The 18,532-nt window shown below is 44.8% G+C and overlaps 1 protein-coding gene across 2 annotated transcripts in view; it reads left to right on the top strand.

The window, feature by feature from the left end:
• Positions 1-228: 228 nt before the first annotated feature.
• Positions 229-18,532, top strand: part of LSAMP (limbic system associated membrane protein) — a 966,851-nt gene continuing 948,547 nt past the window's right edge. The window contains exon 1 of one of the 2 annotated variants that reach the window (XM_083819698.1): positions 229-2,330. In XM_083819698.1, the coding sequence (XP_083675824.1) occupies positions 2,264-2,330 (67 nt within the window). In that variant the 5' untranslated portion in view covers positions 229-2,263. The remainder of the gene's footprint in view (positions 2,331-18,532) is intronic. The other variant, XM_083819693.1, reaches the window with a different exon arrangement.

Raw genomic sequence — 18,532 nt, 5'->3', positions numbered from 1 at the left:
TTAGTTTGGTTTCCTCGGGAAATGAAGCATACGATAGTACATGTCAATCTGTTTGTACATGTGTTGTTGTTCCTCCCAGCCAATCTCAACCACATTTAAAAGAAGGTGAAAGTCTGGAAAGAAACTTTGCACCTGTATGTTTCTTAATTATGGAAACTATGGTGATTAGGCAATGCCTCACTCTGTTCACAGGGGGAAAGGCATGAATAATGAAGGCAGCAATAACCTGGCAGCAGCCAGCCAGTCCAAATGGTATCTGTGTTTTGTGTTGCAGTGTGCATTTTGGTCCACTAGGAAACAAGCACATGTTTCTGGACTACCCACAGCAAGCGGTTTCTTTTTGCTGCAGGGGATGTCATAGGGATACGATGGGATCTGGCCACGGGAAGGCAGGCTTTCTGCTTTCTTTTTGCGGAACAGCTTGTTTAAAAGTAGACTAAAAAGAAATATTTCTGGAGCGGCATTTCGTCTTTAGTGGCAAGAATCCCCCACACGCCTTTCCTATGAATGCATGGTCACCTTCGTGTCCTGGTGGGAATCTCAGGGAGACTTTCTGTCTGCAGCACCAGCTCTGGCTGTATTTGCAGAGTGGAATTTCTTAAAGATTTGCTAATGAATCACAGAAGACATAGGACAGACTGGATTTTTAGCCAGAGCAGATGAAACTGCTTATTACGCCTGATGGTATTTTCCTCCCTTGAGTTGTTGTCAACTCACGACCAACGGTGAGGACCCAACACCATAACATTGCCATCAACCTCTCTTGCTCTCCACCTGCAGGCCCTTCATTACCTGAGGCTTCCCCAGGTTTCGTGCAAGCCTCTGAAGACCCTTCAGTAGGCCTTGGTGACCATGCGTGTAGAAGGATATTTTGCCCAGTGGCTTTTGCCTGACCTTTCACCCTTCAAGGGGCTCATCTGCGGGTGGCAAAGCTGCATCTGTGATGTGTAAATTGGAAATTATCTTCTAGTAGTGGCATCTTTACAGGCTGCTATAGCAACTGTGGTGAGGGGGCAACATGGCCCATGGAGGGGCTGCCAGATTGTGTGGCCAGCCCGCCTGGACTACCACCTTGCAGTGACTTCTCAAAGGTTGCGTAGTCGCGCTGTCTCTCTGTCCCCATCTGCAAAAGGGCACCTTCTTTTGTGAAAAGCCTGGAGAGTGACTGATGAAAAGCCCTGTGTGAATGTTAAGTAGTACTTCATTACTGCTGTTCCTCTCACCAGAAGCAATGATTTCGGGGGCAATGAAACTACAGGAGCTAATTACTCCTTGGGAAAAAAAAGTTCATCTTGTGTACGGTAGGAGGAACCTGTGTTTAAAAGGAGACGAGTAACAGGAGAAACCTTCTGTGAGCAAATGGTGGCTTTGCAAGCTGGATTTCCTACACAGAGTGATTTCTTCTGGTCCCTCTGAAATCGCACAGAAGTTATGGGAGATCCAGTGAAGATTAATGCAGCCTGATGCTTGCTATTTTTCCTGGAGGCCTTGGCAGTTCTGTAATTACAATCAGTGCGTCTGAATCTCCCTCTGGCCCTTGCATACTGCCCAGCAGTGACACCAGCATCAGAAAAGACCCTTGCTTCAGGATTTGTCAGGCAGAACTCTGCTGAGAAATCAAACCTGCCCCGCTGCGTTCCTCGTCATGGCGATGAAGGACGCGCTCCTCCTTTGCTGAATAACTTCCCCGTGTCAGCTGAAGCCTTAGGGACTCCTGAGCCCAGCATGGCTCACAGACTTTTTTGATCCAAGAGATACATTTTCAGAGGAATGAGAGAGCCATATTTCTATAGCATAGTGTATATATTTATATATATATATATATAAAAATAAAATAAATGAGCAGGCTTGCAACACTAGGTGGCAGAGGTGGGATCTTTTCTGCTCAGAGCACTGTCCTATAAGGCATTGCTTGTTTAAGTACAGTCGCATTTAGTTGGAGCTGCAGGAGAGAGACAGAGAGATTCTGTGTTTACAGCCAGCGCAGGCTACGGCGAGCATCTAACCTGGCCCCCCCTTCTTCCAGCACTTGAAGGGGAGAGTGCGAGGCTATTTGGGAATCTGGCCACCACGGGTCAGCTTTCTCTGCGACTGGATTGTCAGAGCTGGTAGAGCAGAGCCCAGGGGGACTGAAGGGAGACACAAATCCCATTTTATTTGAGAGGGGAAGAGGAAGAAAAAAAAAAAAAAGAAATTGAGAGAGCAGAGAGAAGCCAAGAGACGGAGAAAAAGGCAGAGGAAGCAGAACGAGTGAGAGAGAAGCATGAGGACCTACTGGCTGCACAGTATCTGGGTGCTGGGATTCTTCTTGTCCCTCTTCTCCTTGCAAGGTATGTGATGAGTTCTTTCGTGCCACCTCGTCAACCCCCTTCTCTTGAATTGAGGCTGATGGACTGAGGATGGATGGAAACATGGAGCTGGAAGCTGGAGCTATTTAGATCCCTCTATTTTCGACACCCCCCCCACCCCCACCTCCCCCTTAAACCTTCCCCCCCTCAGGAAATAAGCCAAGGAGAGATCTCTGTTGGTGAATCCTATGGTTAGAGGGCACTGCATGTGACTGACTTTGCTGCTGTATTCGTGCTTTTGCAGAGGGGGAGATTTTTTTTTTTTTTTTTTTTGGGGGGGGTGTATGGGAAGATTTGCAAAGGAGAGAGGGGTGGGTGAATGTGGGTATCCCTTCCATCTACAGCCAGTCAGCACTTTGGATCACAAGTACTGATGCTCCTGGATTCCTCACCTTCCTGAGGAGACCAGTTTTAAGTTTCTTTTTTTTTTTCTTTTTATTTCTGTTTTGTTTTATTTTATTTTATTTTGGTTTTGCTGGGGGAGGGAGAAGGTTGGAGGAGCCTCTATGCCTCTTTGCAAAAACACTATGTCCTTCCGCTCCACAACGGGGGAAAAAAAAAAAAAAGAATGAAAGAGGAAAAGATAGGAGAAGGAAATTTGTTGGGTATGGGGTTTTGTTCAGTGGAGAATTGCCAGCTGGGTTTCTTGCTTTAAGAGCCAAGTGTGAGTACAGAATTTAGTTTGAAGTGATGACAGACATGCTAGCTGTTTTTGAGATGCTTTCTGTAAACAGGAGTTAAGGGTTAATGCATCCCGTGCTGTATGTATAAATACACATCACACATGCACATATAATCATAGCCCTGCAAATCACAGCTTGTACATGATCCATGCTCACTCACACATAGCAGTGGTCCTATATATGTACATACATACTCATGAATATAGCATGGAAGATAAATAAACTCGCGCTGGCACATAACAGCTCTAGCTCCCTAGCACATGCAGTTCCTGGAGTGCCAGTCTGCTTCTCTCTTGCTCACGTTCGCTCTTCCTCTCCTTCCTTCCCTCCCTCCCTTTAGCCTTTTCTTATGCCCTCTTTCCATCCTGCACGCTGGCTTTGGTGGTTGCTTGCAACATAAAACCCCGTGCCTGTCATGCTGCACTGGTCTTGCAAGCGCACATGCATGTACACATACATGGCACATGTGTTCTTTATTTGTATATCCATCTATCTGGCCTTCCGTCTTGCACGGTCTTGCATTCACAGTATCTTGCACACTTAGGGGTATCTCACTGTGACTGTCTTTACCTTTCACACTCTTGTGTATGCTGTAGTGCACGGAGATGTGTCCAGTCACAGCATCTGCACTGCCCTTTTGCTCCTACTTTTACACACAGTTTCACACGCACTGTCCTCTTCTGTTTTGTGTCCACTAAGCAAATCCTCGTACAGGCACGCTCCCTGTCATGCACATGCTTTCTGTTGCAGCCTCACATTTACCTGTCACTATTGCGTGCGCTCGCTGCAAAATCCCTCATTTTCTCCCTCTTTCTCACATTTACTGAGCGCTCCTTTTCACGCGATTTCCCTTCATCCGTCTCTGTGTTGCATACGCATGCTTTTTCACTGTTGCATATTTTCTCTCAAACTTGCATTCTCTGAATCTGGATGGTGAATCTGGCACCTGCACCTTCCAGCTGACTTCCCCTGTGAAGGGGCTGCTTCTGACAGGGTAGGAGGATTTCTTCAGCACACGGGATGCACGCAGGGGGAGAAGAGACCAGTACTTGTGTAACGTAAATAGCTAGTGTCAGCAGTGAAGTTGAGTAGCTCGATGTGAACTTCCCTCTGCTCTGGAAGAACAGGCACAGACCTCTCAAGGAAGATGGGCAAGTAACATTGACTCTGAACATTGCCCCGTCTTTGATGCTTGTTTCCTGGTCTGTCATCGATGGTGCTTGCTCCACACGGTGTTTCCAAGTCAGAAGCCTTCCCCGAGCTGTGACTAGAGCATCCTGATTCTAGCACAACCAGGAGCTGTTTTAATCCTTCCTAATATCTGCAGCTTATGAAAGGCCCGGGTGCTGTATTACCCTTACCTTCTGTTCTAGTGAGTTACTATTGCCACAGTTCTATCAGCTGCATCTTTTCTGATTTTTGAAGGCATTGAGGAAGGTCCTCTGAGGACTGCTGTAACAGGTACCCTCTGGGAAGGCAGAGGCAAGGCAGTTGCCCTCTCTGGGTGTTGAAATGGGAAGGGGGGATGGGGGAATTGCAAACCTGGAGCTGCTTTTTGTACTGCTCCCAAACTTCAGATGTGGTATAACCCAGCCCTGGTCCACTGCTGGGTGGTTCCATAGCCAGCAGTATCTTCCTTTCCCACATCTGGGGGGGGGGGAGAGGGTGGCGAAGCCAGAATATTGGGGCTGCACGGGAGGAGCAGAGCACATCACAAGCAAGCCCAAAGACATTTGAAGGAGTTAAAAGGGAGTGGGAAAGTATCGTGCCCCTTCTGTGTGTGTGGTTTTGTTTTTTCCCCTTTGGTTGTTGTCGTGCTTTTCTCTCTTTAAATAAAAAAGGGGGTGGGGGGTGCACTTATTTGAAAGCTGTGGTAACAAGCCTTGAACCTTTCTGTAACCCTGCTGAGCACAGCTCTGTGGAGCCCTTACCCCAGAAAACTGCAGTCGTGTTTGTGACAGGCTGTGACCCCCGTCGGACCGCTTCCAGTTGTGTCCCTCCAGAGCCAGGCAGCCGAGCCTGCGAGCTACCCAAAACTTGCCCGTGCCTCCTCTCCCCCCTTCTCCTCGCTGTCCACTTGGGGGTGTACCAGTGAATGCAGAAGGAGCTCCTGGTCGTCTGCTGCTCTCCCAAAGCCACCACGCAGAGGGGGGTGAAGAGGGATGAGGCTGGTGCTGCCAGGCTGAGGCTGAATAGCAAGCGATGGGGGGTGGAGGCAGCACAGTGGAGGCTGGCAGGAGACCCACGGGCTCTGCTGTGCCAAGAGACCGAGGCAGGCAGCCTCCAACACTTCTGCCAGGGGACGTGCAGTGGGTCGCCTGCCCCTTGCCTGCCTGGGCACGGGGGCTTTGGCAGAGACAGGCTTTGCCCCCTTCCCCATAGGCTAGAGGCTCTGATTCCTGCACAGCACATCTTTTTTTTATACTGATCATTATTTTTCTTTAATTATTTGCTTCAGGCTTCGTGCGTTTCCCTGCTGCTGCACCTCCAGTCGTGGTTGAGGCAGGTGGCTTGGAGGCGGGCTGGGTGTTCCTCCTGCGGGGTGCACCAGCCTTGCTGCCCTGGGGGGGCTGGAGGACTAAAAGTACCTGCACACCCCAGGGATGCTGGTGGGTGGGATTTCTAGTGGCGTAATGTAGCTTTTCCCCTGAATGGATTTGTCTTGGTGTGCCTCATAGCTTCTGATAAGGATCAGACTCCTGAATTGAAATCAAAAGCTGATTTTTTTTCAACACCACCACCCCCCTGAAAAAAAAAAAAAGGTTAAATGAGGGTGAGGAGGAGAATAAAATGATCTGGATCTATCAAAAATTGTATTTTTGATCATTCAGAAGAATATTTTATTGGTGATTTCATTTTTACCTCTTATTACTCTAAATTAGCTTAGCTGCCAATATGAAAAGTTATGCTGAATTCCCCACTGAGTTTTTTTATTTAAAAAAATATATATATGAATGCCCTGACAAATTATACATTTTCTACAGCATTGCTTTACATTGAAAATCCTTTTAAACAAACTTTCCATTGAAAAAATAACAGCTGTTTCAAATCTGCAATTTACTTTTAAAAAAAGCTTATTTTAACAAATCTTCCCTGTAACCCTATTTCATTGTTTAATTGCATGAGACTGTTTGTTTAGTTTTTTTAATCATTAAAATACCTATGCAGCCAATTTATTGAAGTAGATGCTTTCAGAAAGGACATGCGGAATTGGCCTGCGTAGTACTGGCAGCATTTATTTATGATGTATTTTTTTTAGCTGCTCAAGGGTATTCATAAATGGGGAATGAGTCTGAGAGAAATCACAGAAGCATTTGGGTAAGTGGAGTAGGATGCCTTAGGTTGGTATGCAATACAAATGTTATCTGTAAACTCTCATGCTTTATAACGTTAGTGGGTAATGCGGGTGTGAAAAAGGATGAGTTTGTTAATGCACAAGGTTTGTGCGATCTGTATGGATGGAAGCATGTAACCAAGTGTTTCTGTGCTGATAATGTGTAATGGATGAGGAGAACAGGGAGAGGAGGAGCAGGAGAGTATGTGTGTGCGAAGAGTGATGTTGTAGTGTGTGTAACAGTGTGTGGTGATTGTGATGCGGATGGATAATGTTCAGACATTGCTGACTGGAGAGAAAAGTCCTTACCTGCTCTCTTGAATATACTTTCCTTCCTGTCTGTTTCCAACTCTCTCTGTCAACTGAGGTAGGGGAAGCTCTCATGTGCTGGACTGTATTGATGAGGAAACGATTCACTCAGCTGCCTTGCATTCCTTTAAATGATGAAAAGGTTCAATACTTTAAAAAAAAAAAAAGGGGGGGGGAACACTTCTTGTAGGTTTAAGACAGGGAAGAAGCAGAGAAGGCTCTTTATCTGCAAAGAGGGAGCATTAAAAGGATATCCCAAGTGTTTCTTCTAGTCCTATCCCAATACTTGCAGACCATTTGAGTCAACACTTATCACACCAGTAAGGACCCATTGTGTATTATAAATCTAAGCGTTATTCTACATACAGTGTTTTATTATGATAATCAGAAAATCGCTTAATCTTTTAGTCTTTGAGATCTCCTTTCTTGTGAGGGTTTTGCTAACCTTGCTATAAATGCCTTAGTCCCTGTGTTTGTGGAAGCTTCTCTCTAGACTGTGAGTACCAATGCATGAGTGGTCTCAGGAGGGGATAAGTCCTTTGAGAGTCACTCTTTGCACCTTCTTTTTGTCCCAAAAGCATTACATCCCTCTTCTAGCCAGGTGAGGAATATGGCAGCTGCCATCCTATGTTGATGGCAGAGCCAACGCTTTAGAAGCTCCCTTCCTTCTTGTGTGCCTCCCGTAAGCCTTTAGGTGCTCCTTGCTTTGTTGGTGGGGACTGTACCCTTCACTCAACAATTTCTCTCTGTGCAAGACAAATTTGCATAGGTAATGGGTTATAGCAGCAAAATTAATGCATGGGTCCACGTGTGATGTAGCCCATGGTGAGCTGCAGCAGCTGCTGGGTGCTCTGTATAGGGACCTCGAGGGGCTGGTGAGGCAGGCAGGGGACTGGAGGCAGTGCTGGAGCACTGCCTACTGACCCATGTGTTGTAACGTGAAAATGGATGACAAAAGCTGATTATGAGTGAGTGAAAGGGAAGCTGCCTTTCCTGGGCAGATCTGAATATCTGATGGGCTTTCTGGTGAAAGAGGATCAGCTGAGGCTGCTAAAGGACTTATTCTCATGACTGAGTGAAATTTGTTGTACAACCAGACAAAGGCATCACAGAAGAGTCTGGGGAAAGTCCTCCATGTGTACGTTTGAATATGTAGACATGTGCTTTGCAAAAGATGGTTTCCTTCACATGCAGCTGCTGGGAGGATGTGGAGCTTTGCTGCCTGTGACCCCTATAGGGAGCATGAATTTTGCCTCTTCAATATCCTTTTTCCTTAAAGAACTGTGTGCCATAGCTTTGTGTTGTTCACAGCCAGTCAGCAATGGCTTTGATAGTTGATGTGCTCTTCCTGCTGTCATTTTTGTCTGGGGTAAAATGAAAAATACCATGCACAGCACAGACAATCTTGTTCCACTGTGATAAGGAATAGATAAGGGCAAGATGAAGATTTGTGTGGGTGAGCATGTGAGACAAAGCCCTCTCCTGGTGTCAGGGAAGGACAAATATCCCTGTAGGTAGCATGGAAAGGAAGAAGAAATGCTGGGAATTAGTGATTCTTACAGGAACGAGTGGGAGATATTTTTTTTTTTTAAATGGATAAATTCAGGCTTGATTCTGTGCTATGTTCTTGCACTGTGGTGCTCAGAGGGCTGTGAGCAGGAGGACCGTGGGACTGGGGTCATGGCTGTTGCCGAATGACCTGGAAGCTGAGGCATTTCCCTATGAGCTCCCTCCAGCAGGATGCCTGCCAGAGGGGGAGCATTGCACTGCTCATCAGTATGGAAGGAAAGGGAATGGCAGGGGCTTTGAATTCTCTGAGCTGAAGGAGTATTCTTCCTGGCTAAGGTGTGCAGACCCTCACAATGAAATGTCTTACTGACCATATTGCTGTGTTGAAGTCCACAGGAAAATCCTGTGACTACTCACTGAGGGGGAAAAGACCCTTTACGTTAGATTTGCTTACTGCTCACTCATAAGTACAGAATATGATATGCTCTGGTTTGCAGCTGCAGGGATGCTGGACTTTGCTGAATGGTATTTCTGGGAGAAGATGGTTTGGGGAGCAACGCAAGGATTTACATATTGAGTTAAGGCAGTTTTTTTGGTTGTGGGCTGTTTTTCTTTGTTTCTTTTTAAGAAAAAGGTGTTAGCATGAGAAGGTAGGCTTCAGAGGAAGGGTCTTAGCTTAAAGCAAGGGGGAATATAATTGGATCTGTGGGCTCACAGACAGGGCTTTTGTGGTTCCTAGGTTATATAAATCATACCACAGAACCTCTTTTGAAGATGGCTTATTCTTGAAACCTGCTCCTTTCCCTGGGGTCTGCCTCTGTGCTACCTAATGGATGCATGTTTCCTCATTTCTTTGAGGTTTGGCAGAGTGCTCCCACAAAGAGAGACGGCCTCTCCCTTTTCTGGTGATGTGTTCTTGGCTGCTGGGGGAATCGTGTGGCAGGCAGCACAGGAGCAGTGGGATGAGGGAGGGAGCAAGTAAGGAGACAAATGGAAGGCTGTGGAGTTTCCCAACCAGGAAATCGATAGCATTACAGCACGCAGCCACTGGGATATGAGTATGCAATGTAAGTGGGTAATCACAGCTCCCTCCCCTCTGCTCCTTAGCACTTATATTGATGGCGAGTTGCAGGCTGAAACCAATTAATCCTTACAACATGCTGGGACAATAACTATTAATATTCGCCTATGTGCTCTCTTGCTGCTGCACCTACGTGGAGCCTGGATGTGCTTGGCCCTTAGCAGTTGACCCAAAGTTATATCATGAGTGAGGGCAAGGGTTTCTCTGTCCACTGGCCTGGCCAGTGCACTGCATCGCCTGACTTCCACTCGCATGGGTGTTGGTGAAGCTGACCATGTGGATATACATTTGAGTGCCTGACAAAGGAGGTTTTTGCCTGCAGGAAGGAAGGATTTTTTCAAGGGGCATCTGTGGAGTTTTTGATGTGTAAATGTGTTTAGACTTGTGCCTTTGTGGCTCCATCTACTTGTATGAATACCTATATGTTTGCCTTGTAAAGCTATTTTGTTGCACCATGGGATCACTTACATTACAACATCCAATTTTATTCATGCCTATATATAAGGTCTGTATGTGAAGCTCTGATCAGAGGCCTTTCAATATATCTACTACAGCTCTTAAGAAGATGCATGTGAGAAACAAAATGATGGTGGGTGGTTGTGATTTTTGTGCCTGTGACAGAAAATGCATAAGTTGCATGGTAAAGATGTTTGTGCTGTGTTAACAAATGTGGTTCAGAGTTGTGTTTTGTGCAAGGAAGGTGTTATGAAATGTTAGTTCAGTAGGTGAATGCAGCATGATTATTGATAGGGATATCTGTGTAGCTGTGTATGGTTTTGGAGTAACCATTATTCACAGCAGATTTGCATCCTATCTTGACATGGCAAGAGATTGTTGCAGTGAAACAGAATTGTTGCTGAGGCTTGGCTACCCCTCCTCGTCTTTCTGATGGCCTCAATGTAAGGCGGTAATTTAGTCATGCTTCAGTTACCTGTGCATGAAATACAGGGTAGAGAGGACATGCTTGACTCCTGCACTTTCGTGGGAGACTTTCTGAGAACAGAAGGAAGAGGATGAAAGGAGACTTTCTTGCACATGCAGACTACACAATTTTAATTAGACTGACATATTCAAAAATGGTACAGCGTGGCTTAGCCAACCTTTCTTATGTAGCTGTGCTATCTTGCACTGTCTGAGCTAAAGATTCCTTGGTTGAATGCAACCTGAACCAGCAAACCAGCAATTATGCACTTTAGCTGTACCTACAATCAGAGCCCTGCAAGTTCAACTGCATCAATAGCAAGAATTTTGTCCAGTATAGCTGTATCTTGTCAAGTGTCAGGTCTAGCTAGCTGAGTAAAAGTTAGCAGGATAGACCTATACGCAGGCATGCCACTATGAAATGTTCTGTACTTGTTCTAGGTATTCTGTGTGAGAGGGAAGGAAGTGATTTGTACACAAGAGCTTTTGTGCTGGAGCTGTGTTAGAGCTTATACCAACAGTAATTTCTCAGTGTTTTTTAAATAAATAAATCTTGAAGTAGCTGAAGTGGTGTAAGAGCTGCCCATAGCCTAGGCCTACTAAGGCAGGTAAGGTGGGTAACAGCGAGAGAGCTGACATGAGGGCACAGACCCCCTTATCTGTTTCCGTGTATCCTAGGTGCCTGCTGGTGACTGGTTTGTGTACCCTCCAGCAGCCAGAGAACTGCAACAGATCAGGCTGTTTAAAAACAACATCACCAAAAAAAAAAAAAAATCAAATTCAGGCTGCAGCATGAGGTAAATGAGCTGTGGCATTGCCCCAGAGGGACCTAGAGTTAAGGTCATCAGTACAGAGTTGTATTTCTTCTCTTCTTGTCTATGTGCACAGAGGAAAGGGAGAAAAGGCCATTCTAGCTGGCCTTGCTCTGTCCCAGTGTAAAGCTTTGTAGCTGCAGGCTTTCTTTCAGGCTTCAAGGGAGCTCTTATGGCCTCTACTTGCAGGTTCTGCTCACACCCTGATCAATCTGAAGAAATTTTGGTCTCTTTTTTTTCCTGCTGCCCAAAACACTACCAACAAAAAAGTGAAATAAAACAGCCCAAGCTCTCCTTGGTCCTGAGGTATTGCTTGAGCTGCAGTGAAGGAGTAATGACAGTGTGAGAGGTGCTGTGGAGACAGGACACTTCGAGCCCCTGCTTTTGTTGCCACATGGCAGAGATCCTTAGAGTGCCATTTTTTAGGTTAATGCAGGTCTGGGCATCCTATGTGAGAAGAGGTTTTGAAATTGTTACACGTGAAGGGAAGGCTCGAGAGGACCTTACTCTAGAAGAGCAATTGTGGTAGAGCTGGTATCTTTTCTGCACGCCTTGGCTATCCCATAAATGTTCTGAGAGCTGGCAGGAACCTTGTCAGGCTTCTTTTTGAACCCTGCCTGAAGTTCACCAGAAATTTGTTGAAGCAAACCAAGCAGATTTGCATAATATTTCTGCCTCACTGAATTGGCATTTTTCTAAGAGGAAGAAAAAAAAAAAGGTGTCTTGCTGGACAAATTCCAACTCAAGTTTCAGGAACAGATTAAGTTACAAGTGCTTAAAGGCTTTTCTGCAATGTGTTATCTTCTGTCATAAGATTACATCAAAGTCTCAACTATCATCTAAAACAAAAAAAGTTCTGAAAATTGTGGCCTTTATAGGTGTGATGAAAAACTTGAAAATATAACAAGAGTGTAGTCACTAGCTGGTGTCTGTCTTGAGCCTGCAGACAGTTAAAAGAGCATCCTCATGGATGTATCACCCAGTTTATTTCTCTGGCATGCTAGGTCTGAATTCCTCCTGCTAATAACTCCTTGGTTTTCAATCCAGCCAGCAAAGAGTGTGGTTGTCCTGGCTCTCTCAGCCAAGGTTCAGATGCAGTTTCTGAGGAAAATGCTCAGGGAAACCACCGTTGCCATGCTTGCCTCAGTGGCTCAAAAGTAGGAACAGCACTTTTTTGATGGACACTGCCTGATAGGGCTGGAATTGGAGCAGTATGCATTATGTAGAAGGATTTTAGGTCATGGCTTGTGCTTGTGTTGGAGAATGGGTACGTTTGTTCAGTTTGGCTTGTGACCATTCCTGGACAGGCTGGGAATTGTAAAAGAGGAGAAAATAATGCAGAAAATTCACAAGAAGTCTCCTTCAAGCAAACTTTAAAATCTGTGGAGCTGGTCTCCCTCAGTTTTGTTTGGAGTTGGGTTTCTCTGAAAGAGGCCCAGCTGATGTCTCTGGGGAGGGAATGTGTGTGGTGTGGGATTTGTGTCCTGTAGCGATGCTGTGCCCGAACCACGGGGTGAGCCTGTGTATGTGTCTACGTGTGCATGGCACGTGTGGGGCCCGTGCTGCGATCACTGGAATTGCAGTCTAGCCAGATAACAAGCTGTTGTTGTTTACAGCACTTGGTTCCGGGCACTTCAATTCCACAAAGATGTAAACAAAATTAGAGGGAATTCAGAGGATTGCAACGAGAATGATTAAGGGGCTGGAGGGACTGACTTATGAGGAATGCTTGTGAGAGCTAAATATATAGCTGTTTGGTTAAATGACTAAAGAGGAGCTATGCTAATGATCTAGGCTTACTGGGAAGGCGTGAAGAATTGTCTAGTGTGGACTGAGAGCTTGAAGTGTCTCATAGTAGAAAATTTGGAGGAGAGAAGAGGGAAAAAAATGGCAGGAGTGGAAAATACTTAATGGGTAGAAAGAGATTAGGTGGCAAAATAGCTTTGTTAAGAAATGTGGTGGAATTGCTGTCATTTGGGACATCTGAAGTTTGGCTGGGCAGAACCCTGGAGAATAATCCATGCACTACAAGCGTGAAAAGGTCCCTTGAGAGACAGTCTAGATGCCTTAATAGATTTTTATGATGTCATTAATTTCTGAATCACAGCTAATACTTTCAGTCTGACAAAGAACCATATTCTTTAAAGCATTTTACTTTCTTGCCTTGCATTATTCCTGCTGTGGCACAGATCCTGGCCCAAGACAGACTCATGAGGAAGTCTTCTGCTATATTAACAAAAGTGAAATCCTGGGTGTTAACTGCTTAACTCCTAAGACTTTTTTTCTTCCTTTCTTTAAATGGTTTCTTTTTTTTTTTTTTTTTTTCTTCTTCTGATATGTAGGCCAAGGCAGCCTGCTGGACACCCAATAAAACGGTAGCCCAGTATCTGTGGCCATAACTTTGTCCTATCAGATATGCTAGACTTTTTCAGGTTTCCTGTTGTGCTACCATACGACACATCTTTCTCTCTCATATCTTTTCAGTATAACTGAGTAGTGAACTAGTCCCTCCAGGCTCAGAAGCTGACTGTGGTTGAGCTTGTAGCTCTCCTGGCATGTCACTGGAGCTGAGGCACCCCAGGGCTCAGGGACAGAGGGAGGTGGACTCGTGAGGGAGGTAGAGATGGGAACAAGATGGTAGGAGACGATCAGACTGATTGATTGGAAGGAAAATCAGCCAGCTTGTTTGCTCTTATATTGCTCGTAACAGGAACTAAATAGTGAAAGCTAAATGGGTGGTTTTGACTACACAGTTCCCCACTTTTTTTGGGGAAAGAGAATAGCCTGAATTATTAGAGAGTTTTGTAGTGGTTACTGTGCTGGCTGGCACCATGGACTTCCAGAGGTAAAAGGTAATGCAGCATAAGTGAAACAGCCAGGGTACATAATAGGGATTATCCGGACTAAAGATTACTTGTGCCACGGATGCAGACCCAGAGAGAGTTCATCATAGTTTATTAGCTCAGGTACAGGACTATGCAAATTGCAATCTGTTTCCTGGGCAGGAAAGCAACAAGCGCTATTTTGCGTTGTATGCAGTCCAGACTAGGAACTGTTGCTGGATCTTTCCCAGTCTGCGGGGCCAGCTCGAGGGTCTCAGCAACACATCTGAGCAGTGCCCCGGAAAAATCTGTAGAGACAGCTGAGATGGGCTGGAAATTGATGTTTCTTAGCTTGGACTTGGCATTAGCCTCAGTACGTGCAAGGTGGCTGTTGGTAATGACATCTCTACTCCGTGTTCCCTAGCAGAGTGGGAGAGCTCGTTAGCTCAGATTCAGTACAACACGAGTGCAGTTGGGCTCTGGCTCTGAAACAAGGACAAGGAATATTCCTAGACTTGAGCTGTCTGTGCTGAAATTTCTGATTTTTCTGTTACGACCTCCTTTTTAATGAAATATGGAAGTTTTGGAAAGAATACAAAATCCCTCCTTTGCTTTAAGGAGAGTTAGTTTGCCCCATTTATGCCAGAATGGAAAAACTGGGAGGTGTGAGAAAATCAGTTAAGGAGGAAAGGAAGAAGTTTGGCAACTCCAGAAGTGAAAATTTATATTGGCAGAAAAAAGTTGCTGGTGGATGGTAGGTTGCGTGTTCACGAAGTTGGAGAGCTTGAAATATGGAATCAAAGACTAATGGTCCTACTGTTTACTGGGTATTATTTAGCCAGTCTGCTCGCCCTCTAGTGGCGTAACTCATGGAGGGGGAAAAGTGAGCTACTGCTGCTACCGTTAATCAAAGGCAATCTCTTCGGCTTAAAAAGCTACCCTAGGTTTGGAGTCTGAAGGATGAAGGTTCTCCAGCCCTCATTTGCTGCAGAGAGAGGTGTGGGATGGGTGAGGTAATTTGTCTAGTAATTGTGTTTGTTGCATGCAGCAAATGGATTTGTTACAGCACCTTTTAATCATTGTTCCGTTGGATTTTGCTAATCTCATTCAAACCCTGGTAAGAGTGTTTGTCACTTCACACCCCGTTGTTGAATCAATGCATGACACTGCCTCCTTCTGTAGATATCAGTGCAATGTCATAGCCACGGGAGGCCCTGAAATACATTCCTGCAACTGGTTGTATAGGATAGAGCTGTGGGGTTGCACAAACTGTAACTCTGAAAGGAAGAGAGACACTGAATGCTGAAAGTAAGAGGGCGATCAGTGGAAAACTTGCATATGCATTGCTGTGTGCTGAGTTTTGGGAGAAAAATCTAAGAAGTTCAAATCCAAAATCTACAACAACCTAAGCATCCATTCTCTAAAAATCACAGTCTAGTTATCTAACAACAGCACTGCTCAGTAGCAGTGTTTATAGGAAGGGAAACTCTTTCCAAACAAGAAACAAAAAAGTAATTGGCTTGCTTTTTCACTTCATTCAGGTATGTGAATAAAAAGTGGATTGACACTATTTTAGTAGCTACTCTTGTTACTAGTCAGAGTTGGTGCTGTAAAAATGATTGCACAAAGACACTGAAACAGAAGCTTCTTGGGGAAATGGGGATGTTTAATAAAAACTGGCACTAGAAAGGATTTCTCATGACTTATATGGCTTTTCTGGAAGGAGTAAAGACTGATCCAAGCCAGTGCAATATGAAACATCCAAGTCTACATTCCTGCTCCAAAACGGAATGGAATCTGGAGTCTGATCATCCCGCAGTTCAGAAAGCACACAAATCCATGCACTCTGATCTGCTTTGGAGATGACTCCTTTCTATCCAGGTCCTATTTTTGTTTACCAAACATGTTGGAGTCTGAGATCTGTGCCTTCTAGCATTCAGTCAGGGGCTTGCATTAATTGCTAGATAGGAGGTGAACAAAAAGATCTTCACCTGCCGCAGAGACGTAAGAAAAGAGCTCACGCTGCCAAAGGCGTGTGAGTTCCATGTCTCTTGCTTGCTGTGCTGGAGGCCAGGCTGCAGGAAAAGCTTCAGCTTGTCATGGTGGATGGCCAGGAAATGTTGGTTAGCTCTTTGGGCAGAGGCAGCAGCAAAACACAGCCCTTGCAGGTATTTCAGCAGATGATACCATGAGGATGGTGCTGTGTCTGTAAAACAAAGACCTCCAAATTCCTGCCCAGATCCCTATGCATTGCCCTCAGCAGATTCAGAGGGTAGCTCTGCTGCATTTGTAGAACGTGCGTTGCTACGTTTGCCCTGCTGCCTCCAGTCAGTATGGCTCAATGCTTCTTGCTCCTGGTGTTGGCTTACAAGAGCTGCAAGCAAGGGAGGTGCCTGGCTCTTTTCTTTCATAGCCCTGCATTAAACCTCAGCTAAATATTCCAGTTCATATTCCCTGCAGCTGCTGCAGCTTTACGACCAAAACAAGGGTCTGAAGATGTCCTCTAGCAAAGCAGAGTAGCCCAGTAGCTTCCATGACATCTACCTCCTGCGCTGGGGTCGTACTGAGAAGGTATGACCTAATGTTTGTTGGAAGCCCTGAATACCACATCAAAGATGAGGTTTTGGTCTGTGGGTTTATTTGTTGTTGAGGGGTAGCAGGTTGCCTAACAGCCTTTGAATGCTTTGGGGCTGTTTTTAATGAAGGGGGGGAAAAAAAGTCAAAAAATAGCTCGGAGGGCTATTGTCTACTTTAGGTAGATGCGGTGTAGAGTCCTTAATCCAATTTCAGAGAGCAAAGGCTTTAGGCTGGATTTATACCTCTCTATCTAGGAGGTTAAAGATGTCATTTGACTTAGTTGTCCTCTCCAGCCTCTGTTCCAACTTGAGGCCAAGAGAATTCTAAACCGGTGCATTTCAGTGAGGGGGAATTAAAAGATGAATAGATGTAATGCATGTATGTTTTGATCAAAGACAGTTCTTTCCTTCTGAGCGAGGATACTTTTACCCTTCTGTTTTCTGCTGGCACTGTAAAATTTCTGTCTGATTTGTTTGTTTTGTTTAGGGTATTACAGCTGGAGAAATTTCCATCCTCCATACAATGAGAGCGAATTCCTCATGTGGCCTGGTATGGAGCTTAAGGGTTGCATCAGGATAGCTAGGCACATAATTTAGTTTGCAGAAACTTCGGAACTGATGATACAAGTGCAAGAAGTAAAGCTTCTACCTGGATTCTCAGATCCAATGGTGTCTTGCAGTGCAAGCTGGCAGATAGAAGAAACACCTTTTCATGTATAATCTGGAGCACCTTTGAGTTGCAAATGACTAAGAGACAATAAAACACATATTGCCACTTTCACAGAGACCCTTTTAAAGCTAGAACTGCACTTTCAGTTAACTCTACCATATATGGCCAAAGTCGACACTGCATAAAACTTTGATAATTTCACATTTTAAAAAATGTATCGGGAAGTCTCATTCATACATCTTCACTGAAAATTTCATGAATTGCACATTTCCTAGTGTTAGATGTTCAATAAACTTAAATAATGCAGCAATTTACATCCAGACGGTTTACTTTAAAACTGTAAAGACTGGCTACTTCTGTTTTGGATTGAGAACAGTTCACTATTTTTATGCCTTCATCAATTTGAATGGACAATTTTGTTCTTCTGAAATTGAGATCTGTATTGACCCTTCAGTTAGCAAAACCCTGACCTCAGGAAGATACCTGCTATATTTGCGTATAGTTGGACATGATATATCCCTCCAGCTATGAGCTTGATGTTGCATCTTTGTTTTATGGACATCAGCATTGAATATAGTGAGCAAAATTCCAGCAAAAGTCTTCATTTCTGTATTTTAGTGCCTTCTCAGCCAATAAGGAACTTGAGAGTAAAGCAAGCTTGAATGAAAACCAGTTTGTGAAATCCAAGATGAGATTTATTAACATAAAGCTCTTCCCCTGCAGGAGTAGGGAACTGCTGGAAACATCTTCCTTGATGTTAAGATCCAAGGTAAAGCCTCAGTTTGAATGGGATGTTCTGTCCACTGATGCAGACAAGACAGTTCTTGGAGTACCCTGCTTGTGTCAAGCCTATCCCTAATTTGAAAAACACTCTTTTTGCCTTTCATCCAACTGCTTTCGGAGAAATAATCCAAGGTGTGAAGAATGAAGCTTTAAACAAAGCTCTTTGGAACTTTCCTCCTTCTTAGTCATCTCATTTGAACGTTTTTCATAGTAATCCAGTCTTCTCATACTCCTTGTCCTTACTGTAGTCAAGCTGGGGGTGTAAGCATGTTCTACCACATCCCTGCTTTTCCAAAAATGATCTCAGTTCTCAGCTATGGATAAATACTAAGGAGATAAAAACACATCCCAAGGTACCTCTGGCAGTCCTGGGACAGCAGTGCTGCAGCTAAGCATTGGTTCTTAAGGTGATTTGCTGACCATGACCACAGTGTTTATTAGAGGGTCATCTTAAAATTGCCTCAAACAACTCTTCTACTCAGGAAATAGCTTGCCCTTCCTTCTGCAATACTGCTCAGTGACCTCCATCACCAGTCACACCTATGTAGTGCGTACTAACCCTTTATCTGCCAATATCTCAAGAAAAATAGGCTGGGTCTTGTTAGTCTCAGCTGGTCATGTACAAACTGAAGACTAAGTTTTGCCCACTGTGGTGAGCTGGGTTGGTTGCAGAGCAGCAAATGG

This window comes from Anser anser (genome assembly GCF_964211835.1).
Source record: "Anser anser genome assembly, chromosome: 1".
NCBI lineage: Eukaryota > Metazoa > Chordata > Aves > Anseriformes > Anatidae > Anser > Anser anser.
This window is presented reverse-complemented; position numbering and strand designations above follow the sequence as displayed.